The sequence below is a fragment of the Rattus norvegicus genome, chromosome 3 (genome assembly GCF_036323735.1).
Source record: "Rattus norvegicus strain BN/NHsdMcwi chromosome 3, GRCr8, whole genome shotgun sequence".
Taxonomy (NCBI): domain Eukaryota; kingdom Metazoa; phylum Chordata; class Mammalia; order Rodentia; family Muridae; genus Rattus; species Rattus norvegicus.
In genome coordinates this window covers 38,714,745-38,742,573 of record NC_086021.1, presented here as the reverse complement: position 1 = coordinate 38,742,573, position 27,829 = coordinate 38,714,745, and the positions used below count along the sequence as shown (strand labels likewise).

The following is a 27,829-nucleotide window of genomic DNA, read 5'->3' as shown; positions in this document are numbered from 1 at the left end:
CACCAGACAGACAGTGGTACACAGACATACACAGACGTGCACACAGGCAGAACATTTATGCACACACAGTAATGACAAATCTCTAGTGCTTGTGAATTATCCATCTCGGATATTCTTTTACCCTAACAGAAAGTGAACTAAGGTGTGGATGTCTGTTTCTATTCAAAGGATCCCGAAGGAACAGAAGTTGACATCGTAGAAGAAAATGATTATACTGGAATTATCTCTTTTCCTGACTTCAAGATTCCATCTAATCCCAAGTAAGTACAAAAAAAAAAAAAAAGTGTGTTATCGAGCAAATTTTCTCTAAAAAAGCATGTCTGGAACTTTTGGCTGGCAAGGACCGACACAATCAAGTGGAGCCACCTAGTGTCAGCAGAGCACCAGGGATGCGAATGTGAGGAATCTTTAGTGAGGCTGAGCCCACCACCATCCCAGATACTCAGGAGGCTGGCGCTGGAGGAGCCCAGCGCTTCATCCCCAGCCTGGGAAGCAGAGCTCTGTCTGAAACACACATGCACACACTTCCTATTTAGCTACCACGTGTCTGTATACAGCTACAATGTAACATAGAGGACCAGAAGCAGCAAGGTAGGTAGGGATGGAGACCCGGTCCTGCTTCTAAGGGAGAGAAGCGCAGCATGAATTAGACATGAGAATCTGCCAACAGCTGCTACAGAACCTCAGTCGTGCTCTGGTCATTTCCCCATGCTCTCTAAGAAGGAAATCGGTGTAGATGCATTACTCTAAAGCATAGGTATATTGTTCTAAATATAGTTATATTGTTCTAAAGTAATGTAGGTATTGAAACTGGGGAGCTTCAGAAAACTGGATAATTTTTAGATTCTGTGCTTTCTTGAAATTACTATGTACTCTACAGCACAGATTTGAGCTCCTCGCCATTACTGTTGTTATCTCAAAGTTCATCTTGTCCCGTGGCTATATGCATCACTATGAGAATATTAACTGGCACTAGTCACCTCCTTTAGAGCATGCTTCACTGTCTTCCAGGCTGAGCTGTACCTCATCCTCAGGGCCACACTTCGCCTTTGCTGACACCGTTTCTGGGTGTGGCCTACCCTCACCCCTGCCCCTTGGTATTGTCTTTGAGATACTCACCTCTGTGTCTTTTTATTTATTTTCTCGAGCTTTGCTTGGCTTTGGGGAAGGATCTCACTCTAGCTCAGGGTGGCCTGGAATTCATTCTTCATGACAAACCGACAAAGAGACACAAACCGACTCCAGCTGTAGTGGCAGTGCTGGGGTTATGAGTGGGATGCCTGCTGCCATGCTCTTGCCTTTGTGGTTTCCAGTTGACTGGAAACTCCAGAGAGCAGTCCCTCACCCGGACTGCTTGTTGCGTCTTGGCAGTCACAGGATGAGGTACTTGATGGAGATCCTTTAATCATTGCTGAGGATAACCTCAATACTCAGGGCCCAGCTGATAACAGCATGTTCTCACGTCACAAAGAGGGCCAAGTGACTTGGTCTCCTCAAGCCTGCTCAGGTGCAGAAACAGGAGGACTCCAACTCACGTGGACTCTTAACTCTGAAGACTGCGGCCCCTTCACGTCGTCATTCATTGTTATTACTCTATTGTTTGCTCTAGTGCTTGGTAAATACTTTGGAATGGAGTTTTTTTAACTAAGTCGTTTCATTTTTAGATAAACCACACCTCATCTCCAGTCATTACTCTATATGAGGTGTAAACTTTATCACCCATACAAGCACAGCCTCTGCGTTGCGAGTTTCTAGAGAGATTGCTGTGCATCTTCTGATCTATCACAGACTGTAATATCATGTTGCCGTCCTTAAGAATTAAGTGAATTCTGAAGTTATCGTCAGCCCTTTAAGTTAAACACAGTGACTGTATTAAGATAAAAATACCTGGAAAAATAATACAATATGAGAAAATCTAATTAATAAATAATTTTTGTTATTGAAAGAAAAACAGTCAACTCTTTCTGTTTGTTGTTTTGGAATAACCCGCAAAGTACTTACGTGCCTATGTACATTCTAACATCTTTAAAAATGAATTAGCTAAATTGCCTATGGCAAAATTAGAGATATTTAATGACATCTACGCCTTTAAATATTTCGCCTCCACAGGTATGGTGTATGGACAATTAAAGCTAAATATAAGAAGGATTTTACAACGACTGGAACTGCATACTTTGAAGTTAAAGAATATGGTAATCTCTAATGTTATTATATTATTATATCTGAGAGGGATTTTTGGGTACCTTTGGTATGACCGGAAGTAGCAGAAGAGAGTGGGGGGGTAGACAGACTACATAGTCACTGTTTCAGTAGCTGGTGCTTAGTTCTAGCTTGCCCCATGAGCCTTGAAGAAGCGAACCAATTTGCCTGGACTGTGTCCTGTCCTTTGTGACAGAGCTGGAAAAAGTGTGGTCCCTTGAGGAGCTTGGCTTGTTAAAGTCCTTTCCAGAATAATAGTCTCAAGATAAACAAATAATTAGATAAAGTGAGTGGAGCCTGATAAGGCTCCCTTAGAACTTAGACATGTTCATATTTTGAGATCGGTCATCTTACGGGGTCATGAATTAATTGTAAGTAGCTTAATCTTCCCATTTCTTGTAGGAGTTTACGCTGTGGGCTTTGCACTATGTGCTGGGCTTCTCTGCTTAAAGCCGCTCTTTCTTACCTCAGGAACTTTATGAGGAGGGTAGATAAATGCACGGTTCACAAACCGCGGGGAGACGGTGACTAAATCTGCCCTCGTGAAACTCAGCCTTGGGGACTGAACCCTGGCGCCTTGTTCTGAGCTCACTGCCTCCCGCCTTTGCTGCTCTCTGTGGGATGCAGATCCTGCCTGTATCTTATTATCTGCAGTTACGCCCATCCACTCACCTCACCAAGCTTATGCCGAACACTCCGGCAGCCCCCCTGGCACCGCTGGCTCTCGGCTGTCTTGCTGAGTATCGGTCAAACGATCTCAGGATGAACGTCACCATAATGTTCACACTGACAGCACCTACCACTGACTCTTCATTCCTCTTTAAATGAACTCTGCATCCTTAGCTTGATCTGGCCGGGGTTCCTCGAGAGCCTCATCTTATACTGCTCTTGGCCCCGCCCTTCCCACAGCTTTGGAAATATTGCACGTGGTGCTTTTCCATTTCCCTCCCGGCCCAGTCGATTCCGCTCGTGTCTCACGTCTCAGTTTGATGCTCATTTACTTAGAGACTCTCTCTTTAGATTTGCTTCCTAGGTAGCGTCTCAGCACTCTGTAGTCCGAGATTATTTACTTCCCCTGCTGTAGTTTGACTTGTGTGGTAATAAACTACTACCCTAGGGTTACTGTTGCTGTAATACCACCGTCAAAGTTCTTGGAGGCAAGAACCTGATGCAGAGGCCATGGAGGGGTGCTGCTTACTGACTTGCTCCTCGTGCCAATTCAGGCTACTTTCTTATAGAACCCAGGCCCATCAGCCCAGACGTGGTAGCTCTGGCACCTCCCCCATTGATCACTAATTGAATAAAAGCTCTACAGCCTTACCTACAACCCGATCTCACAGAGGCGTTCTCTCAATTGAGTATCCCGCCTCGCAGGTGACTATAGCTTGTATCAAGTAAACATAAGACTGGCCAGGTCTTCCTCCTGCAACAGACAGGAGCAAATCATAGAGACCCACAGCCAGACATTACTCAGAGAGTGAGTGAGAGGCCTTGGAATAAACAGCTCTACATGCAATGCCTCCATCCAATCCCTCCGCTCGGAGCTCAAGGAACCCTGCGGAAGAGGAAACAGAGTGTAGGACCGGAAGGGACGGAGGACACCAGGAAAACAAGGCCAAATCAACCGGGGATGAATGTGTGCTCTGCCCCACCTCCTTTCCGATTTTCAATTTAATAAACTCGTTGAATATAAATATTTAAGACTTACAAGAAGGATAAGAGGAATAGATAAACACAGAGAGACATTGAGAGACAAAGGCAGAGAGAGAGAGAGAGGAGGAAAAAAGTCCTTGTTCTGTTCTTAAGGAACTTCTACTGGAGAAAACAATCCATTGTCCATCACAATCACTATAAATAAAATATAAAGAAGTGATTTGGGTACATCAAGCCTGGATCCACTCTGATTTAGAGAAAGGGAAAGCTTATCAGAGATATTTGTTGTTGCTGCTGCTGCTGCTGGAGATGGAATGATGATGGTGATGATGATGGTGGTGGTGGTGATGATGATGGTGATAGTGATGGTGGTGGTGATGATGGTGGTGATGGTGGTGGTGGTGGTGGTGATGATGATGGTGGTGATGGTGGTGATGGTGGTGGTGGTGGTGGTGGTGATGATGATGGTGGTGATGGTGGTGGTGGTGGTGGTGATGGTGGTGATGATGGTGGTGGTGGTGGTGATGATGGTGGTGGTGGTGATGATGGTGGTGGAATAGAATGATGATGATGGGGATGGGGATGGGGATGAGAATGAGGATGAGGATGAGGATGATAACCTCTTGTCCAACCAGAAAGTCTAGCAGCCTGCTGTGCTTCAGAGGCCACTCCAGTTAAATGGTAACGCTGTCTTCATTTCTGTTTCCAGTCTTGCCCCGATTCTCTGTATCAATAGAACCAGAAAGCAACTTCATTGGCTATAAGAACTTTAAGAACTTTGAAATCACTGTGAAAGCAAGGTAAGGGAATGGCTTTCCCCAGGCTAGCTATGGTAGGTTCTGGGGGTTCAAAGTCGGCCTGTGACTAGCTGTGTTCCATGACTTTGGGGATAGTCAGGAAGCCTCATGCCTTTAGATAGCTTCTCACTGTGCAGCGCCCGGCTGGCCTGTCAGTGATTTCACTGACCAGGCTGACCTTGAACTCAGTGCTGGGATTAAAAGTCATGTTTTTCTTACTATGACCTTCTAAGGGTGAAATACAGTAGGGGTGGGGCCCGCATGTCCTGTGCCTTCTCTAACTTTAAACTGTTAGATCTGACTCACCAATTGTAACAGGGTTGGGACAACGACTTTCTCATATCGTTCGGCAGATATTTTTATAATAAAATGGTCCCCGATGCTGAAGTCTATATCTTTTTTGGGTTGAGAGAGGACATAAAAGAGGATGAGAAACAGATGATGCATAAAGCCATGCAAGCCGCAACGGTAAGATATTTGCTCAGATGTAATGAGCATGAGTTACGTGCAAACCCTCAGTGCAGTCCCACATGCTGGACACCTGCGGACAGTGCAGCTTAACCTTCCCAGTTGACATCTATTGCCCTGGCACACCAGTGGTCTCTGAGAGACCCTGCCTTGACAAGTAAGGTGGGAGAACAATCCAGCATGATATGCGATGTCAGCCTTGGGCCTTGCACCCACCCATGCCTGCGTGTTCATATCCATGCAAAACAGTGCATGCATCCATGAGCATACAGCAAATGCAACATACACACATGCATGCCAAGTGAAAACAGAAAATGAGTAAAGTGCCCTTTCTTTGGCACCAACCTTCCTTGCCAGTTAATATGGCACCATTTCTTCCCTTCTTCAAGATGGTCTCTCTTGCCTCTAGGTATTTGCTCCATCCTTCCTGTCTCCTCTGTGTCTAACTCCTTCTCATTTCTTATGTTCCAACACTGGCAGCTTTTCTTTGGGAAGTAGCCCCTGGCCACCTGAACACGGTTAGCTCACCATTCTATGTGCCCCCTAGGCTGTGAGTCTCTTGTATCAAACCATGTTTCATGATTCTTTTTTTTTTTTTTTGGTTCTTTTTTTCGGAGCTGGGGACCGAACCCAGGGCCTTGCGCTTCCTAGGCAAGTGCTCTACCACTGAGCTAAATCCCCAACCCCATGTTTCATGATTCTTGGCAGTGTGGTTCTCAGCTGGGGTGGAGAGTATTTAACCCGATGGGACGGTCACCAATGCCCAGGATTAATTATGATTGCTCAAAAGCAAAGGTGCTTCTGGCTTTGAGCAGCTTGGGGTGGGGGTATCTCTTCAGTGCACAGAGTATCCCACACAATGTGGAATCTGTCCACTGTCAAGGGCTGCTTGAAATCAGTTACTAGAACTGAGATTAAAGCCCTGGCTCTGTTTTCTCTTATTCAGTGTTCTTTATATTACCCCGCAGATGACATGGGGCCATGTCTCTTTTGTGTGCATTTTGCACAATCAAGTATTTAGCTTCTTTTTTTAAAAAGATGACATTATTAGTTCAATATGCAAATTAAGAGATTTTTTTAATTAAAGATTCTACTTTTTTTTAATTAACTTGAGTATTTCTTATTTACATTTCGAGTGTTATTCCCTTTCCTGGTTTCCGGGCCAACATCCCCTTAACCCCTCCCACTCCCCTTCTTTATGGGTGTTCCCCTCACCATCCTCCCCCCATTGCCGCCCTCCCCCAACAATCACGTTCTCTGGGGGTTCAGTCTTAGCAGGACCCAGGGCTTCCCCTTACACTGGTGCTCTTACTAGGATATTCAATGCTACCTATGAGGTCAGAGTCCAGGGTCAGTCCATGTATAGTCTTTAGGTAGTGGCTTAGTCCCTGGAAGCTCTGGTTGCTTGGCATTGTTGTTCATAAGAGGTCTCGAGCCCCTTCAAGCTCTTCCAGCTCTTTCTCTGAATCCTTCAACGGGGGTCCTGTTCTCAGTTCAGTGGTTTGCTGCTGGCATTCTCCTCTATATTTGCTGTATTCTGGCTGTGTCTCTCAGGAGAGATCTACATCCGGCTCCTGTCTGCCTGCACTTCTTTGCTTCATCCATCTTGTCTAATTGGGTGGCTGTATATGTATGGGCCACATGTGGGGCAGGCTCTGAATGGGTGTTCCTTCTGCCTCTGTTTTAATCTTTGTCTCCCTATTCCCTGCCAATGGTATTCTTGTTCCCCTTTTAAAGAAGGAGTGAAGCATTCACATTTTGATCATCCGTCTTGAGTTTCATGTGTTCTAGGCATCTAGGGTAATTCAAGCATTTGGGCTAATAACCACTTATCAATGAGTGCATACCATGTGTGTTTTTCTGTGATTGGGTTAGCTCACTCAGGATGATATTTTCCAGTTCCAACCATTTGCCTATGAATTTCATAAAGGCATTGTTTTTGATAGCTGAGTAGTATTCCATTGTGTAGATGTACCACATTTTCTGTATCCATTCCTCTGTTGAAGGGCATCTGGGTTCTTTCCAGCTTCTGGCTATTATAAATAAGGCTGCTATGAACATAGTGGAGCACGTGTCTTTTTTATATGTTGGGGCATCTTTTGGGTATATGCCCAAGAGACGTATAGCTGGATCCTCAGGCAGTTCAATGTCCAATTTTCTGAGGAACCTCCAGACTGATTTCCAGAATGGTTGTACCAGTCTGCAATCCCACCAACAATGGAGGAATGTTCCTCTTTCTCCACATCCTCGCCAGCATTTGCTGTCACCTGAGTTTTTGATCTTAGCCATTCTCACTGGTGTGAGGTGGAATCTCAGGGTTGTTTTGATTTGCATTTCCCTTATGACTAAAGATGTCGAACATTTCTTTAGGTGTTTCTCAGCCATTCGGCATTCCTCAGCTGTGAATTTGAACCCCATTTTTAATAGGGTTATTTGTCTCCCTGCGGTCTAACTTCTTGAGTTCTTTGTATATTTTGGATATAAGGTCTCTATCTGTTGTAGGATTGGTAAAGATCTTTTCCCAATCTGTTGGTTGCCGTTTTGTCCTAACCACAGTGTCCTTTGCCTTACAAAAGCTTTGCAGTTTTATGAGATCCCATTTGTCGATTCTTGATCTTAGAGCATAAGCCATTGGTGTTTTGTTCAGGAAATTTTTTCCAGTGCCCATGTGTTCGAGATGCTGCCCTAGTTTTTCTTCTATTAGTTTGAGTGTATCTGGTTTGATGTGGAGGTCCTTGATCCACTTGGACTTAAGCTTTGTGCAGGGTGATAAGCATGGATCGATCTGCATTCTTCTACATGTTGACCTCCAGTTGAACCAGCACCATTTGCTGAAAATGCTATCTTTTTTCCATTGGATGGTTTTGGCTCCTTTGTCAAAAATCAAGTGACCATAGGTGTGTGGGTTCATTTCTGGGTCTTCAATTCTGTTCCATTGGTCTACCTGTCTGTCTCTGTACCAATACCATGCAGTTTTTATCACTATTGCTCTGTAATACTGCTTGAGTTCAGGGATAGTGATTCCCCCTGAAGTCCTTTTATTGTTGAGGATAGTTTTAGCTATCCTGGGTTTTTTGTTATTCCAGATGAATTTGCAAATTGTTCTGTCTAACTCTTTGAAGAAATGGATTGGTATTTTGATGGGGATTGCATTGAATCTGTAGATCGCTTTTGGTAAAATGGCCATTTTTACTATATTAATCCTGCCAATCCATGAGCATGGGAGATCTTTCCATCTTCTGAGGTCTTCTTCAATTTCTTTCTTCAGAGTCTTGAAGTTCTTATTGTACAGGTCTTTTACTTGCTTGGTTAAAGTCACACCGAGGTACTTTATATTATTTGGGTCTATTATGAAAGGTGTCATTTCCCTAATTTCTTTCTCGGCTTGTTTCTCTTTTGTGTAGAGGAAGGCTACTGATTTATTTGAGTTAATTTTGTACCCAGCCACTTGGCTGAAGTTGTTTATCAGCTTTAGTAGTTCTCTGGTGGAACTTTTGGGATCACTTAAATATACTATCATATCATCTGCAAATAGTGATATTTTGACCTCTTCTTTTCCGATCTGTATCCCCTTGATCTCCTTTTGTTGTCTGATTGCTCTGGCCAGAACTTCAAGAACTATATTGGATAAGTAGGGAGAGAGTGGGCAGCCTTGTCTAGTCCCTGATTTTAGTGGGATTGCTTCAAGTTTCTCTCCATTTAGTTTAATGTTAGCAACTGGTTTGCTGGATATAGCTTTTACTATGTTTAGGTATGGGCCTTGAATTCCTATTCTTTCCAGGACTTTTATCATGAAACAGTGTTGAATTTTGTCAAATGCTTTCTCAGCATCTAATGAAATGATTATGTGGTTTTGTTCTTTCAGTTTGTTTATATAATGGATCACGTTGATGGTTTTCCGTATATGAAACCATCCCTGCATGCCTGGGATGAAGCCTACTTGATCATGGTGGATGATTGTTTTGATGTGCTCTTGGATTCGGTTGCCAGAATTTTATTGAGTATTTTTGCATCGATATTCATAAGGGAAATTGGTCTGAAGTTCTCTTTCTTTGTTGGGTCTTTGTGTGGTTTAGGTATAAGAGTAATTGTGGCTTCATAGAAGGAATTTGGGAGTGATCCATCTGTTTCAATTTTGTGGAATAGTTTGGATAGTATTGGTATGAGGTCTTCTAGGAAGGTCTGATAGAATTCTGCACTAAACCCGTCTGGACCTAGGCTCTTTTTGGTTGGGAGACCTTTAATGACTGCTTCTATTTCCTTAGGAGTTATGGGGTTGTTTAACTGGTTTATCTGTTCCTGATTTAACTTCAGTACCTGGTATCTGTCTAGGAAATTGTCCATTTCCTGCAGATTTTCAAGTTTTGTTGAATATAGGCTTTTATAGTAAGATCTGATGATTTTTTGAATTTCCTCTGAATCTGTAGTTATGTCTCCCTTTTCATTTCTGATTTTGTTAATTTGGACACACTCTCTGTGTCCTCTCGTTAGTCTGGCTAAGGGTTTATCTATCTTGTTGATATTCTCAAAGAACCAACTTTTGGTTCTGTTGATTTCAAGATTCTACTTTAAGCTCCAAGAATTAAAGGAAATAGAGACAAGAAATGTAGCTCAATGATACAGTGCATGCTTAGATCTTCAATGCCAAGAGCTGTCAATCAAGCTAAATCAGACAGAAAGGCCTGCCTTCACGTCAAATCATGTTCAAATAAATAAATCAAAATCAGAAGAAGAGTAGTATCTTTTAATAATTCAGCAATATAACTAGTAACTCGTGATATAAACAAGCCTCATGTCTGTTTGCTTACTGTATGCTACGTTATCAACTGGTACCCAAAAGACCATGCAATGATTGGAACCTTCCCATGCCTGTAACTCTGTACAAAATCATCAGAAAGCAACCTCTGGCCTTCACGGTGGGCTCGTGACAATAGCTCATGAATTCTTTAATTGGCCTTCAATCTAGAGGCTAGTAAGAGCAGACTCTGATCATTCCCTTGAAGTGTTCTCTAACTTGACTCCTTCTGTTTGCTCCTTTCGAAAAGTTGGTCAATGGAGTTGCTCAGATCTCTTTTGACTCTGAAACAGCAGTGAAAGAGCTGTCATATGAAAGTCTAGAAGATCTAAACAATAAGTACCTTTATATTGCTGTAACAGTCACAGAGTCTTCAGGTAAGGGGCGTGTGTGTGTGTGTGTGTGTGTGTGTGTGTGTGTGTGTGTGTATTGTGTGCATATGTGTGGGTTGTGTGTATGTGTGTGTTGTGTGTATATATATGTTTGTCTGTGTATGTGTGTATGTGTGTGTATTGTGTGTGTCTGTGATATGTGTATGTGTCTGTGTGTCTATGTATTGTGTGTATATGTATATATGTGTCTGTGCGTGTACATGTGTGTGTCTATGTGTGTGTGCATTGTGTGTGTCTGTGATATGTGTGTGTGTGTGTGTGTATATGTGTCTGTGCATGTGAGTGTGTGTGTGCGAGAGAGGGGGGTGGGAGGGAGGGAGGGAGAAAGCAGGGTTCCCTCCACAGGGAGCCAGAAAGAAAGGGACTAGGAGTGAAGCCCTATCTTCCAGGACAGCACATTGTCTGGTCTGAATATTTATTTTCTTTATGAGGACACCGTAGCTGCCTTCAGGAATGCCAGAAGAGGGAACGCCAGATCCCATTACAGATGGTTGTGAGACACCATGTGGTTGCTGGGAATTGAACTGTGGTTGCTGGGAATTGAACTTAGGACCTCTGGAAGAGCAGTCAGTGCTCTTCACCGCTGAGCCATCTCTCCAGCCCTACTATTGAGCTCTTTAAATAGCCCATCCGGACTCTCTGGATCAAGCTGATTCTTCTCCAGTTGTCTCTGGGTCCCAGTGCTCCATCTTGGACACCTGTTGAGGCTCAGCCTCCGGGTTCCCTGCCTCTCCCTTTGATCCCTTGAACACATTCAACTGAACCTGAACCTGGGGCCGCTGCTGAAGGGCGGAGTCCTCTTTCAAATCCCCCAGTCTTGTGCTGTAGCCTGACTTCCGGAGATCCATCTTTCTACACGGGCTGTGGAAGCTCCCGATTCTTGTCTGCACTTTCCCCCAGTTGGCCAATGAATGAAGACAGGAATGGGTCAGGGGATGGATAGCACAGAGACCGACAGATGTCCTACAGCCCGCCATCATCTTTCCGGAAACATTAACTCAGTGCTTGCTGCCCTTGTAGGTGGGTTTTCGGAAGAGGCAGAAATTCCTGGCATCAAATACGTCCTCTCTCCCTATACACTGAATTTGGTCGCTACCCCTCTTTTCCTGAAGCCTGGGATTCCATTTTCCATCAAGGTAGGTAAGGTGGTAGGAGGCAGAGAGGGGAGAAAGCCATTTCAGATTTGATCTGATTTGAGACATGATGATCTACTGGAATAGATCTGAACTGTTCTGGCAAACAGGTACAGGTTAAGGATTCACTCGAGCAGTTGGTAGGAGGGGTCCCAGTAACTCTGATGGCACAAACAGTCAATGTGAATCAAGAGACATCTGACTTGGAACCAAAGAGGAGCATCACACACTCTGCTGATGGAGTGGCTTCATTTGTGGTGAACCTCCCATCAGAAGTGACATCACTGAAGTTTGAGGTGAGCCAAAATCTTCTTGCTGTATTTCCTTAGAACAGCGTGAGCTTTTGGTTGTGTGTTTTGGCTGGTGGACAGACAGATGTGGCTGATTTTATCCTCAAGTCCTGAGAGTAATTCCATAGTTTTGCGCCCAAAATGAATGCATTCTTTAAACAATCTGCTAATGTAGTGTGTGTGGGAAATTGTCAAAATTTGGGAGGGAGGGTTGAGATTAGAAATTAACTATTTTCTTTTATACCAAAAAGATTATATCAGAATCCAGGCGTATCGGAATAGCAGTGCAGTGTAGGTCAGTCAGAGAAAAGCTTCTTCCCACACATGTGGATTTTATCTTTTTTGGAGTCAGATGTGAAAGCCCCATCCCCCTTTTCCTGATGCATAAGCTTCTCTCTCTCACAGTTCGTCTTCTCTGCCAGAAAATGTGTTTAAGTTCCCAAATAGAATCCCAGTGAGCTAATAACATGGGTCGCTGGCTGAAGCTGGCTTCCACTGGTGCTTTCTGACCCCTTATGAGAATAACCGGGGTCACTGGCTGAGGCTTACACTCACTGGTATCTATAGAGCCCTTATTAAGAGCACTGTGCTAAGGGCCCTATGAAAGATGCATTTCATCAGTGCAATGAACTGAGACTATTATCTTTGCTGTACTGCAGCTACAAAGGGAAAGCCTCTAGCCTCTCTTAACCAGATAATGGATCTGGAATTAGTCAGGGATCCCAGTTGCATGGAAACCATATCTAACTCTGGGACATGAGCTGGGGCCCCTCCCACTGCCTGAAAGCAGGCATCACTGCCCGCTGGGTTCATGAGCGATCCTGTGTCATGTCCCCATGGAAACTGGGTCAGACCGCCATTAGGCTGTGCATCTATAACTCCTATGCCCCAGTCCTGAGCAGCGATGGCTTCCTCCCTGTCCTTTCTCACACTGTCGAGACTTCTCATTCCCTAGGAGAAGTGTCCAGGGAATCAGGGAATCTAAGGCACCCATATTCCTGCCTCAGAACATCCTTCTCTTAGCTTCATCAGAGCCCACCCTGCCCTCAGTATCCCCCATACACCTTCTAGGGTTACATCACTCTCCACCTATACAAACGCTGGAATGACTGGTGGGGGTGTTTCTTCTCTTTAGCAGCCGGCATTGTGAAATTTAGGACTCTGAAGAGACAAAGGACTTAAAAGATAAACGTTTTACAGAAACCATGACACACAGGCCACGTGGGCTTTTGACATTTTTCCTTTCCAGGTCAAAACTGATGCCCCGGAACTTCCCGAAGAAAATCAAGCCAGCAAAGAATATGAAGCAGTTACATACTCATCCCTCAGCCAGAGTTACATTTACATTGGCTGGACTGAAAACTACAAGCCCATGCTTGTGGGAGAATATCTGAATATTATCGTCACCCCCAAGAGTCCATATATTGACAAAATAACTCACTATAATTACTTGGTAAGTACAGCCATGAGAGATTTCCCACCCTTCCCCCACCCAGGACACCGTTCTTAGGATAGGCAAGCATCATTCATTTCCAAGCATATCCAAGCACGTCGCCTGCAGCTTTCTCAAACTACTGAGGCAGGCGTGAGTCTCATGCTGATTTCCGAGGAGGGGAGGGATGAGAGGTTACATGACCACACCTTCTCAGAGTTGAGAAAGGGAAGGAAGGCTGTGATCTGAACCGGGACTCATGGTTTCCCATCCAATGATTCCATCCAAGCCAGTCCATCTCCTATGTCATCTCATCCTATCTCACAGCCAACGGTTACTTGTCTACACCTAATTCAATTATGTGTATTTCCTTGACATGACAGGGGACCCTGCTGCCAGTAGGCAAGGAACATCACCCTGTTTCCAGTCCTAGAGGTGCAGCAGCTAAGGTTCAAGGAGGGTTCAAAACGTGCCTAACGGTTGCCAAGGAGGTGGGGTGACTTACTCCAGTGCCCCTGGGCAAATAGGTGGTGACGTTTTCAATGTTATTTAGGAGACAGTGAAACAAGAACCATGAAAAATAGTAGTCTATTAAAGAGTTAGAGGAACTGTTCGCAAGCTGCTCAAAATGAGTGCAGTCCTGCTACCTAGGGACCTTTGAAGACATTTCGGTTTCAAGTTATTTCTTTTTAGCACTAAGCCCCCCATTTAGAATCTAATCCAGGACTTTAAAACCTGATCCCCAGATAAAAGTTATGTTCTATGAGTTACTCATGCATCTGTTGGATATTGTTTTAAGTTAACAATTCAATGGAGGTTTTAGTAAGCGTGAGTTTAGTTTGAAATATAGCTCTCTAGTTTTCTATTTATGCTGTTTTTGAACTGAAATCTCTATGACATTTATAGGTAGCTCCTGAGCCTCAATGTCCTTTGCATGTGTGTGTTAGGCGTGCCTGAGTGTATGTTCACGGGTACATGAGAGCATGTATGCAGGAACATATGTATGTGCCCACACACATGGAAGCCTGAAGCTGATGTCTGTCCCTTCCTTGCACACTCCCCACATATTGGGGCAGTGTCTCTCCCTGAATCCAGAACTTATTGATCAGCTAATCTTGCTACCCAGACTGCCCCCCGGGGATCCTCCTCCTGCCTCCTGAGTGCTAGGATTACCAACAGCTGCCACCCCTGCTTGTGTGGATTCTGGACTTGAACTCCCGGTTCTCCCCATTTTGTACCAAGAGCTGTACCTACCTGAGCATAAGTTTCTTTGGTGGAGATGAATATGCCCACCTCGCTGGTGTGTTGTGAGAACAAAAGTGCGTTAGTAAATGTGAAACACACAGTAGAAGCAAATAGGCCAATTTCCCCCTTTACAACATAAATGTTCCAGCTTCAATTCTGCTCCTCCAAATGGCACCCTAGCAAATGGGTTCCATTTCTGGTTGCTGACTGTTGTTGCTGCTGTTTAATTCCAGATTTTATCCAAAGGCAAAATTGTACAGTATGGCACAAAGGAGAAACTTCTCTATTCATCTTATCAAAATATAAACATCCCAGTGACACAGGACATGGTTCCTTCAGCGCGGCTCCTGGTCTATTACATAGTCACGGGGGAGCAGACAGCAGAATTGGTGGCTGACGCAGTCTGGATAAACATTGAGGAGAAGTGTGGCAACCAGCTCCAGGTGAGACACGTCTATGGCACAGTGCCATTCTCTCGTGGCTGGAGGAGGTGGGCCAAAGCAATGGCCTTGGATTGGTTTTGTAGTCAAGTGATCTTTCCTTTTTTGAATGACCTCTTAGGTCCATCTGTCTCCAGATAAAGACGTGTATTCTCCAGGCCAAACTGTGTCCCTTGACATGGTGACTGAAGCAGACTCATGGGTGGCACTATCTGCGGTGGACAGCGCTGTGTATGGAGTCCGGGGAAAAGCCAAAAGGGCCATGCAAAGAGTTAAGTGCACTTCCGAGGTGACCATGGGGTGGGGTAGTGTCACGAAGTATGGCCACTGGTGCAGGTTGTGGGGAAGGAAGTAAGTGGGCTGTTTCAGGGTTTTACTGCTGTGAACAGATACCATGACCAAGGCAACTCTTAAAAGGACAACATTTAATTGGGGCTGACTTACAGGTTCAGAGGTTCAGTCCATTATCATCAAGGTGGGAACATGGCAGCATCCAGGCAGACATCGTCCAGGAGAGAGTTCTACATCTTCATCTGAAGGCTGCTAGCAGAATACTGGCTTCCAGACAGCTAGGACTAGGGTCTTAAAGCCCACACCCACATTGCCACACCTACTCCAACAAGGCCACACCTCCTAACAGTGCTGCTCCCTGGGCCAAGCATCACAGGGGCCCTGGCCTGCTTTTCTACAGTACATTCAACAAAGAGTTTCTTCTGTTCCTAAAGAACAGTCAGCCATCATTTTTGACTCTTCCAAATATAGGCACAAGCTCAGCTGAGGGAGATTGAGAGTCTGGGTCAGGAATGATGGTAGTTACAAAAGCAGCATGATGAACCCAGAGAGGAAACTAGGAAATCAGTGCGTTTGTTTGAATTCTCACTTAAGTCTGAATTTAGAAATGACCAGAGTCCATATGTTCCCATATGTTCCCATACGTTCCCATATGTTCCATCTATTTCCATGATATTCAGTTATTATTTCTAGCCTCTAGTTTCTTTGGAGAAGCAGAAAGAACTGAGAAATTATAAAGTTAAAAACAGAGAAGAAAGGATTTTTTTGAGTCAAAATTAAGGTCAAAATAAACCGCTTACAGTACTTTCCCACATAAAGTCTAGATCTTTTCCTTAAAAGAAAACTTAATGTTGTCTGTTAGTTCATTCCTTTATTCTTTATCACATTAATTTATACATACATATAATGTACGTTATGTAGTAAATGCATGTATCATATATACCATATATTCTATAGTATACGCTCTGGGCAATTCCTAAGATTCTCCTCATCGATGCTATTTGTGTAGGCTTCATTCTTGGCTGATCTTAGATAGGAAGGTTTTTCTCTATACACAATGGAAGGAATGAAGTTGGGAAGTGTGGTCTTTGGGCATCAGATGTATGAATCCCCATGTATTTCACAGATTTCTTGACGCGGTGTGACGAATAATTCCTTTAGTCCTTTGGAGGAATAAGCTCAGTGTTTTGCCTTTCCGGACAGGTGTTCCAAGCTTTTGATGACAAGAGTGACCTGGGCTGTGGGGCAGGTGGTGGCCGTGACAATGTAGATGTATTCCATCTAGCTGGGCTCACCTTCCTCACCAATGCAAACGCAGATGACTCCCAATACCACGGTAAGCCATTCAGCACTTTCGTTCCTGACATGTACCTCCCAGCTCACTCCTGTCCCACTTCCTAAGACTCTCAATGGCTCTGTAAGTCTCCCTTAAGGTCTTTCATTGTGTGCATGCATACAGGGAGGAGACAAGCAAATCCCTAGAGCTCACTAGCCAGCCAGAGAGTTCTAGGTTCAGTGAGACCCTGGAAGTGGAGGAAGGGGCTGGAGAGATGGCTCAGTGGGTAAGAGCAGCTGCTGCGTTTCCAGAGGACTAGGTTCAATTCCCAGCACCACAAAGCTCACAACCATCTGCAACCCCAGTTCCAGGGGATCTGATGTTTGCTCCTGGTTTCTACAGGCACCATGCATGCACACAGCTGACGTAGATACACGAAGGCAAAACATCCATAGATATCAAATAAATAAAGTCCAGACAGCTAGGACTAGGGTATTAGAGCCCACAGCCCAGTGCCACGCCTACTCCAACAAGGCCACACCTCTTAATAGTGCCACTCTCTGGGCTGAGCATATACAATGGAGAGTAATTGAACACCTGACACCTTTGGCTGTCACATGAAACTTCACACATACTAGCGTGTACACACACAAAAGAATTTTTAAGGTGTTTTTGCCGACTCTCAAGATAAGATTCGTCTTTAAGCAGTACTCAAAGCCTTCCATGATCTTCCTAGCCCTTTCTCACAATGTTCTTGGCTGGTGCTGTGTTATTTTATACCTCTGGACCTCTATCCATGGAGACTGGGTTCCCCTTATAAGCCCGTGCAAGTTAGAACAAGAATTATCTCGGTACAGTGGTGCACATCTGCAAACCCTAACCACTCTAGGAGGCCAAGGCAGGAGAATTGATCTGTGGCCAGCCTGGAAAAAACAAAGACCCCTGTCTCAAAAGTGAAAGAAAAAAATCATCTCTTCTGTGGGGTATCTTCTCTATACTGAATTAATCATGGCTCCGCCAATACACACAGAAGATTTTATAGAAACTAGATCTGTCTATACTGCAGGCATGAAGACCTTAGGTTGGATAATCCGATTTACCTTTGTGTACTACAGTACAGTATTCTATGGTTCTGTTACATTGTAACGAGTAAGTCACTACATTGTAACGAGTAAGTCCCCACATCATTGCAGGTCTTGTCTCACCTCTGGTGCCCTGAGCTGTTCTGGAGCAGTCATCACATGGCCATGGCCTTCTTTCTGTGGTTTTAAAATGTTCATAATTCTACTCAATTCCATGATGTCCGTCTTCATATTTATAATAACGTAGCTCAAAGGACAAATAAGAAAAATCGAGGCCAGGGAGGTGACCGAGTGACAGGTATTTGCAAAACCTAATGACCTTTGCAACCACTGAAGGAGAGAAGCTTCTGCTGCAAGTTGCCCTCTGGCCACCTCATGTGTACCTGCACACGAGTACACACACACACACACACACACACACACACACACACACACACACACACACACACACACAATGTAAATAAATATTTAGCAAAATTAGAAAAGAAAAAGATAACACAAAATAATTTGCTCCCTCTCCTCTAAATGCATAGGTAATCAGTGGGTCCAAAAAGCAGCTATACTCAAAACCAAGATCATAAAACTAAACTGGGTGACAAGATGCTGGGTCAGGGGTGCCTATTTGATGAACACATCACATTCAAAGGTGTGAATTCATGGAGCCTAATTTGTTTCTTTTTCTTTTTCTTCATTCTTCTCTCATACAATACACCCCTACTGCAGCGTCCCCTCCTTCCACCTCTCCCAGATTCTTACCAGCTCCCCTCTCCCCCAGATCCACTCCTCTTCCTTTTTCCTTCAGAAACAAGCAGGTTTCCTTGCCTGAACACTACATAATGAAATTCAATAAGATTAGCCACAAACCCCATATCAAGGCTGGATGAGGTAACCCAGTAGGAGGAAAATCATTCCAAGAGCAGGCGAAAGAGTCAGAGACACCCCCTCTCTCGTTGTTAGGAGTCCCACAAAATCCCAAGGTATACAACCACAGCACGTGTACAAAGGAGATGGCGCAGACCCCTGCAAGAAACCTGATCCAAATCAGCCTCCGTGGAGGCTTGTCACACCCACGCTGGCGCTGTTTCGAACACTTCATGACACTCATTCCGTCAGATTTTTATGTCCTTTGCCCCATGTTCTCTGTCTTTTTCTAAACAGATGACTCTTGTAAGGAAATTCTCAGGCCAAAGAGAGACCTGCAGCTCCTGCATCAGAAAGTGGAAGAACAAGGTTTGCGTAAAGTTTCTTATGATTGTAAACCATCATGATTATGTCAAAAGCTGTAAAAGTGAAATGCTGTAGAACCTCCCCCAATTCCAGATGAATAGGTAAAAACAGAGACATGTGGAGGTCTAGGTTGCCCCTTTCAGGAAATTTAGTCCAAACAAAGTCAATATTCCCCAGGCTATAACCTTGACTCAAAACTCCCCGCCTCTTCTGTTTGTACCTTTACAGCTGGAGAGACAGTGTAGAGCTCACCCAGCAGGCACAGCCCTGGGCTCAATTTTCCTCTTGGAGTGAAAGGGAAGCATTTCTAGCTCTAAAAGTGAAAAAGTATTGACTTTTATTCCTCCCAAGTGTTTCCTTTCTACAAACTTCACCTGGTAATTAAAAACATGCTCTTTGGCTTTGCATTTGTAAAACCTATTGCTTTTATATACATAACAGTTATATCAGCTTTCTCAACCTGCGGGTCGAGACCCCTTTGGGAGGGGGCCTCAAATAACCCATTCATGCCGAGTGCCTAAGACCATTGAAAAACAGATATTTACATTATGATTCATAACAATAGCAAAATAAAGTTATAGAGTAGCAACAAAAGTAACTTTATGGTCGGGGGTCATCACACAAACTGTATGAAAGGGTGACAGCATTAGGAAAGTTGAGAATCACTAACTTAGGTTATTCTTTATAAAATACAGCTAGTGAAAATTATTCAAATGGTAGTAAGATAATTAAACGTCTTTTTGTAATACGCTTTAATTTTACTATTTATTTACATGTTAACATGTAAAGAATACAAACCGAGAGGAGTTATCTAGACAAGTTCATCGATTTTGATGCTATTACTAGGAGAGTACTTAGGAAACAGGATGATCACCTCACTGAAAGTCTATAAGCCGCGTAGGAAAAAATGTTAGAAAAAGCAGGGTATCTAGTTATAATGACAAAAGCCATCTCAAAATATGGCAATGTATCCTGAATGTTTCATTTGTTTTACTCAAAAGGGGTTGAAGTCTTTTGAAAGTTAGTATTTGGCTTACTTGCTGGGGTCCTTCGACCGTTCAGTATGAGTTGGAGCAGACGACAGGACACGTTATCCCTGTCTTTGGAGACAGTCCAGGGAGAGGCTGGTTAGTTGGCCAGCTGGGGCTGCTGAGTGAGGGGTGATCTGATGACAGGGAACCAAATATACCTTGAGAGTTCTAAATCTGAGATGCCACGGCTGCGTATAAGGGTTCGGATGTTGCCACCATTTCAGCTGCTAAATACAAACACCGTGTGCCCAAGAAATGCTGTTATGATGGAGCCCGAGAAAACAAATACGAAACCTGTGAGCAGCGAGTTGCCCGGGTGACCATAGGCCCACACTGCATCAGGGCCTTCAACGAGTGTTGTACTATTGCGGATAAGATCCGAAAAGAAAGCCACCACAAAGGCATGCTGTTGGGAAGGATCCGTAAGTATGAGTTTTCTTTTACTGGAATTCTATGATACGGGAGAGTCTGTGGACATGGATGCTGCTAAGAAAGGTAGCTTTGATGCTTCAATTAAAAACGAGAAGTGGAAAAGAGAACTCATGTGCATCCAAATACTTCCCTTATTCTTTGGGATCTGGAATAATACAGTGCCTGGGCCATTTGGGATCCAGATCCAGTGTAACTCTAAAGCCAGCTCATCCCCAAAGCTTGAGTGATGGTTTCTCTCGTGAGCCTCAAGCCTTGCTTGGATATCAGCAGTATATGCTTGAACTCTAGAAGTCTAGGGTTCTGTTACACTGTATCCATTGAAAATAAAGTTTGTGTTTTCACTGACCAAACACAGCAGAAGACTTCTAAATTGAGCAAAACGTTAAGTTTGCTTGTGACTGGAAGACTTGTTTCCGTTTCCGCCATCAATGTGATTTTGAGACTCTATAAAACTTTCTATGTGTCCAAAACTTTTAGGACCTTCATTTATGCATCAGTTTTAAGAAAAGAAGCAAGAGGGAAATGGCATCTCCTCTTTTCTACTCTGTTTTGCTTAGCTGTGTATTTTAAGTGATGTCTATCTCCATGGATACATTCTACAGACGTAAATGGTATTGCAATTAAAAAAAAAAAACCCAAACACGCTATTAGGGATCATTTTGTCATAACCCGGTACACTAACTTGTCTCCCAGTTTTTGCTTCTCCAAGTGTAATCCTGATGAATAATCCAGTATAATTTTTTTTTACTGCCCAGTTTTTTAACTGCCATCTTCCAGTTGACTTTAGCTACATGGTACCCACCCTGGACAGCCCTTCCTGCCTGCTAAGCCTACTCCCCACTCTAGACAGCATGGCCTCCCCACGGTCTGATCTGCATAGCCATCAGCCTTCAGGACTGTGTGGCTCCCTGCCTTGCCTGGTGTGTGAACAGCCCTGGTTTGTCAGGAGTTGGGACAGGTCAGAGCCAGCTTGCTTTGCTCAGGGATTCAGGGGCATGCTAATGTCTGGGAGTGGCTGTTTCCCATAGTGTCTCTGGTTTTTAGATTTCTGAGACTCAGTGTGACTCCAAAGCAGCTTTTAGTCCACCTTGGAAGGGAACAGAGGTTCCATCCACCTTATAAATGGAAATAGAAATTACCAATTAAGCCAGAAATTGCAGGAAATCCCATGTGTTCTGATATAAACATGTCAAAATCACAAAAGTACAAATAATTTCGTAGACTCAGGATGTTTTGTAAAAATCTCAGAAAGATAAAACATTCGATAGGAAACAAATCCCCAGCTATCCCTTTGCTGTTTCAATACAGGAGCATAAAGGCTCATCTCTAAAACCATTAAGCAATGCCGTACTGACCTTTTTCGAATGCCTGTAGGTCATAATGAATAGTTTTACTTAAAAGTTCACCTGTAAGCAGAATTTTTTATTGGATTTTTTAAAATTTACATTTCATATGCTATCACCTTTCCCGGTTTCTCATCCGTAAACCCTCTATCCCATCCCCCTCCCCCTGCTTCTACTAGGGTGTTCTCCCCACTCCCAACCCCTTCTGGCCTCCCTGCCCTGACAGTCCCCTACATTGGGGGGTCCAGCCATGACAGGACCAAGGGCTTCTCCTCCCATTGGTGCCCAAAAAGGCCATCCTCTGCTACATATGCAGCTGGAGCCATGGGTCTGTCCATGTGTGCTCTTTGGATGGTGGTTTAGTTTGGATGGTGGGAGCTCTGGTTGGTTGGTATTGATGCTCTTATGGGGTTGCAAACCCCTTCAGCTCCTTCAATCCTTTCTCTAACTCCTCCATTGAGGACCCCATTCTCAGTTCAATGGTTGGCTGTGAGCATCCGCCTCTGTATTTGTCTTGCTCTGGCAGAGCCTCTCAGGAGACAGCTATATCAGACTCCTGTCAGCTTGCACTTCTTGGCATCAACAATATTGTCTAGATTTGGGGGCTGTATATGGGCTGGATAGCCAGGTGGGACAGTCTCTGGATGACATTTCCTTCAGTCTCTGCTACAAACTTTATTTCCATATTTCCTCCTGTAATATTTTTGTTCCCCCTTCTAAGAAGGACTGAAGCATCTGCACTTTGGTTGTCCTTCTTCTTGAGCTTCATGTGGTCTGTGGATTGTATCCTGGGTAACCCAAGCTTTTGGACTAATATCCACTTATCAGTGAGTGCATACCACATGTGTTCTTCTGTGATTAAGTTACCTCACTCAGGATGATATTTTCTAGTTCCATCCATTTGCCTATGAACTTCATGAAGTCATTGTTTTTAATAGCTGAGTAGTCTCCATTGTGTAAATATACCACATTTTCTGTATCCATTCCTCTGTTGAGGGAATCTGGGTTCTTTCTAGCTTCTGGCTATTATAAATAAGGCTGCTATGAACATAGTGGAGCATGTGTCCTTGTTATATGTTGGAGCATCTTTTGGGTATATGCCCAGGAGTGGTATAGCTGGGTCCTCAGGTAGTACTATATCCAGTTTTCTGAGGAACCTCCAGACCGATTTCCAGAGTGGCTGTACCAGCTTGCAATCCCACCAACAATGGAGGAGTGTTCCTCCTTTCTCCACATCTTTGCCAGCATCTGCTGTCACCTGAGTTTTTGATCTTAGCCATTCTGACTGGTGTGAGGTGGAATCTCAGGGTTGTTTTGATTTGCCTTTCCCTGATGACTAAGGATGTTGAACATTTCTTTAGGTGCTTCTCCGACATTGGATATTCCTCAACTGAGAATTCTTTGTTTAGCTCTGTACCCCATTTTTAATACGATTATTTGGTTCTCTGGAGTCTAACTCCTTGAGTTCTTTGTATATATTAGATATTAGCCCTTTCTCAGATGTAGGATTGGCAAAGATCTTTTCCCAATCTGTTGGTTGCTATTTTGTCCTAATGAAAGTGTCCTTTGCCTTACAGAAGCTTTGCAGTTTTATGAGAGCCCATTTGTTGATTCTTGATCTTCGAGCATAAGCCATTGGTTCAGGAAAATTTCCCCAGTGCCCATGTGTTTGAGGCTTTTCCCCACTTTATCTTCTATTAGTTTGAGTGTATCTGGTTTTATGTGGAGGTCCACATGATCCACTTGGACTTAAGCTTTGTACAGGGTAATAAGCATAGATCGATCTGCATTCTTCTACATGCTGACCTCCAGTTGAACCAGCACCATTTGCTGAAAATTCGGTCCTTTTTCCATTGGATGGTTCCAGCTCCTTTGTCAAAAATCAAGTGATCATAGATATATGAGTTCAATTCTATTCCATCGATCTACCTTCCTCTCTCTGTACCAATACCATAGAGTTTTTAATCACTATTGCTGTGTAATACTGCTTGAGGTCAGGGATGGTGATTCCCACAGAAGTACTTTTATTGTTGAGCATAGATTTCACTATCCTGGGTTTTTTGTTATTCCAGATGAATTTGCAAATTGTTCTTTCTAACTCTATGAAGAATTGAGTTGGAATTTTGGTGGGGATTGAATCTGTAGATTGCTTTTGGCAAATGGCCATTTTTACTATGTTATTCCTGCCAATTCATGAGCATGGGAGGTCTTTCCATCTTTTGAGATCTTCTTCAATTTCTTTCTTCACAGACTTGAAGTTCTTGTCATACAGATCTTTCACTTGCTTGACTGGAGTCGCACCAAAGTATTTTATGTTATTTGTGACTATTGTGAAGGTTTTCATTTCCCTAATTTCTTTCTCAGCCTGTTTATCCTTTGAGTAGAGGAAGGTGGCTGATTTGTTTGAGTTAATTTTATACCCAGCCACTTTGCTAAAGTTCTATATCAGGTTTAGTAGTTCTCTAGTGGAAGTTTTGGGGTTACTTAAGTATACAATCATATCATCTGCAAATCGTGATATTTTGGCTTCTTCCTTTCCAAACTGTATCCCTTTGACCTCCTTTTGTTGTTTGACTGCTCTGGCTATGACTTTGAGTACTATATGAAAAGTAGGGAAAGAGCGGGCAGCCTGGTCTAGTCCCTGATTTTAGTGCAATTGTTTCAAGTATCTGTCCATTTGGTTTAATGTTGACTACTGGTTTGCTGTATATTGATTTTCCTATGTTTGGGTATGGGTCTTGAATTCCTGATCTTTCCAAGACTTTTATCATGAAGGGGTGTTGAATTTTGTGAAATGCTTTCTCAGCATCTAATGAGATGATCGTGTAGGCTTTTTTTCTTTGAGTTTGTTTATATAGTGGATTACATTGATGGATTTCTTTATATTAAACGGTCCGTGCATCCCTGGGATGAAGCCTACTTGATCTTGAGGGATGATTGTTTTGATGTGTTCTTGGATTCAGTTTGTGAGAATTTTATTGAGTAATTTTGCATCGATGTTCATAAGGGAAATTGGTCTGAAGATTTCTTTCTTTATTGGGTCTTTGTGTGGTTTAGATATAAGAGTAATTGTAGCTTCATAGAAGGAATTGGATAGTGCTCCTTTTGTTTCTATTTTGTGGAATAGTTTGGACAATATTGGTATTAGGTATTTGTCCATTTCATCCAGATTTTCCAGTTTTGTTGAGCATAGGCTTTTGTAGTAGGATCTGGTGACTTTTTTTTTTTAAATTTCCTCAGTTTCTGTTGTTATGTCTCCCTTTCATTTCTGATTTTGTTAATTTAGATACTCTCTCTGTGTATCCTCTGGTTAGTCTGGCTAAGGGTTTATCTATCTTGTTGATTTTCTCAAAGAACTAGCTCCTTGTTTTGTATAGTTATTTTTGTTTCTACTTGGTTGATTTCAGCCCTGAGTTTGATTATTTCCTGCCCTCTACTCCTCTTGTGTATATTTGTTTCTTTTTGTTCTAGAGGTTTTAGGTGTGCTGTCAAGCTTCTAGTGTATGCACTCACCAGTTTCTTTTTCGAGGCACTCAGAGCTATGAACTTTCCTCTTAGCACTGCTTTCTTTGTGTCCCATACGTTTGGGTATGCTGTGCCTTCATTTTCATCAAATTCTAAAGTCTTTAATTTCTTTCTTTATTTCTTCCTTGACCAAGTTATCGTTAAGTAGAGCATTGCTCAGCTTCCATGTGTATGTGAGCTTTCTGTCGTTTTTGTTGTTATTGAAGACCAACCTTAGTCTATGGTGATGTGATAGGATGCATGGGATTATTTCAATCTTCTTGTATCTGTTGAGACCTGTTTTGTGGCCAATTATATGGTCATTTTTGGAGAAGGTACCATGAGGTGCTGAGAAGAAGGCATATCCTTTTGTCTTAGGATGAAATGTTCTACAGATACCTGCTAAGTCATTTGGTTCATAATGTCCATTAGTTTCTTTGTATCTCTGTTTAGTTTCTGTTTCCATGATCTGTCCATTGCTGAGAGAGGGTTGTTGAAGTCTCTCACTATTATTGTGTGAGGTGCAATGTGTGCTTTGAGCTTTACTATGGTTTCTTTTATGAATGTAGGTGCCCTTGCATTTGGAGCATAGATATTAAGAATTGAGAGAGTTCATCTCGGTGGACTTTTCCTTTGATGAATGTGAAGTGTCCTTCCTTATCTTTTTTGATAACTTTTGGTTGAAAGTTGATTTTATTTGATGTTAGAATACCTACTCCAGCTTGTTTCGTGGGATCATTTGCTTGAAAAATTGTTTTCCAGCCTTTTACTCTGAGGTAGTGTCTGTCTTTGTCACTGAGGTGTATTTCCTGTATGCAGCAAAATGCTGGATCCTCTGTATGTATCCAATCTGTTAGTCTATGTCTTTTTATTGGGGAATTGAGTCCATTGATGTTGAGAGATATTAGGGACCAATAATTGTTGCTTCCTGTTATTTTTGTTGTTAGAGGTGGAATTATGTTTGTGTGTCTCTCTTTTGTTTTCATTGCAAGGAGATTATATTCTTTTTTTCTGTACGGTGTAGTTTCTCTCCTTGTGTTGGAGTTTTCTATCTATTATCCTTTGTAGGGCTGCATTTGTGGAAAGATATTATGTAAATTTGGTTTTGCCATGGAATATATTGATTTCTCCATCTATGTTAATTGACTTTTGCTGGATATAGTAGCCTGGGCTGGCATTTTTGTTCTCTTAGGGTCTATATGACATCTGCCCAGAATATTCTAGCTGTCATAGTCTTTGTGGAGAAGGCTGGTGTAATTCTGATAGGTCTGCCTTTATATGTTACTTGACCGTTTTCCCTTACTGCTTTTAACATTCTTTCTTTGTTTTGTGCATTTGGTGTTTTGACTATTATGTGATGGGAGGAATTTCTTTTCTTGTCCAATCTATTTGGAGTTCTGTAGGCTTCTTATATGTTTATTGGTATCTCTTTCTTTGGGTTAGGGAAGTTTTCTTCTATAATTTTGTTGAAGATATTTACTGGCCCTTTAAGTTGGAAATCTTTGCTCTCTTCTATACCTATTATCCTTAAGTTTGATCTTCTCATTGTGTCCTGGGTTTCCTGGATGTTTTAAGCTAGGAGCTTTTTGCGTTTTACATTAGCTTTGAAGGTTGTGTTGATGTTTTCTATGGTATCTTCTGTCCCTGAGATTCTCTCTTCCATCTCTTGTATTCTGTTGATGATGCTTGCGTCTATAACTCCTGATCTCTTTCCTAGGTTTTCTATCTCCAGGTTGTCTCCCTTTGTGATTTCTTTATTGTTTCTATTTCCATTTTTAAATCCTAGATACTTTCCTTCAATTCCTTCACCTGTTTGGTTGATTTTTGTGTTTCCTTTTTAAGGGCTTCTACCTGTTTATCTGTGTTGTCCTGTTTTTCTTTAAGGGACTTATTTATGTCTTTCTTAAAGTCCTCTAACATCATCATGAGTTGTGATTTTTAAATCAAAATCTTGCTTTTCTGGTGTGTTGGGGTATCCAGAACTTGCTGTGGTGGGAGACCTGTGTTCTGATGATGCCAAGTGGCCTTGGTTTCTGTTGCTTAGGTTCTTGCACTTGCTTCTCACCATCTGCTTATCTCTGGTGTTAGCTGGTCTTGCTGTCTCTGACAGTGGCTTGAGCCTCCTGTAAGTGTGTGTCAACACTACTGGGAGACCAGCTCTCTCCCTGTGGGATCTGAGTACAGAGAGCTGTGGCACAGGGTCAGCTCTGGGTGTAGGCAGAAACTGGAAGGATCCTGTCCTAGACTGCTCCTTGGTTCCAGTGTTCTGAGGGCTCTGGGTCGGGCCCTCGGAGCAGAAGAGGTGGTCTTACCTGTGTTCTCAGGTGTGTCAGCACTCTTCAGAATCCAGTTTTCTCCCAGCAGGATCTGGGTACAGAGAGCTGTGGCAAAGGGTCAGCTCAGGGAGCAGGCAGAAGGATCCTGTCCAAGACTGCTCCTCTGTTCCTGTGTCTTCCGTAAGCAGAATTAATGTTGGTCTCTATAACTAAATCTATTTCCCCAGAAATAAAGGCCCTGTTACCAGTGATGAAGGCAGAAATCCGAAGCTACTTTCCAGAGAGCTGGCTATGGGAAGTTCATCGTGTTCCCAAAAGGTATCTTTGACATTCTGGAAAAGAGTGTGGAAAATTACCAAAACTCGGTATCATTGCCAAAAAATCTGGACATTCCTAGTTCCCCTACAGTTAAGATAATGCCACTATTGGGTTAATTTTTGTTTTGTGTTTTAATTTTGCTTAGTATATTTCTGTCTGAAAAATTGAGTACAGGGTGACATTAATTACTGGTTAAGACAATACT

The 27,829-nt window shown here is 43.0% G+C and overlaps 1 protein-coding gene across 1 annotated transcript in view; it reads left to right on the top strand.

Annotated features, from left to right (window-relative positions):
- Positions 1-27,829, top strand: part of C5 (complement C5) — a 91,295-nt gene that overhangs the window by 16,895 nt on the left and 46,571 nt on the right. The window contains exons 5-18 of the mRNA NM_053020.1: positions 169-260; positions 2,110-2,192; positions 4,562-4,652; positions 5,003-5,117; positions 10,163-10,289; positions 11,325-11,440; positions 11,548-11,733; positions 12,977-13,180; positions 14,638-14,847; positions 14,966-15,115; positions 16,339-16,471; positions 18,652-18,723; positions 19,976-20,173; positions 27,534-27,624. Coding sequence (NP_444179.1) covers positions 169-260; positions 2,110-2,192; positions 4,562-4,652; positions 5,003-5,117; positions 10,163-10,289; positions 11,325-11,440; positions 11,548-11,733; positions 12,977-13,180; positions 14,638-14,847; positions 14,966-15,115; positions 16,339-16,471; positions 18,652-18,723; positions 19,976-20,173; positions 27,534-27,624 — 1,868 coding nt within the window. The remainder of the gene's footprint in view (positions 1-168; positions 261-2,109; positions 2,193-4,561; positions 4,653-5,002; positions 5,118-10,162; positions 10,290-11,324; positions 11,441-11,547; positions 11,734-12,976; positions 13,181-14,637; positions 14,848-14,965; positions 15,116-16,338; positions 16,472-18,651; positions 18,724-19,975; positions 20,174-27,533; positions 27,625-27,829) is intronic.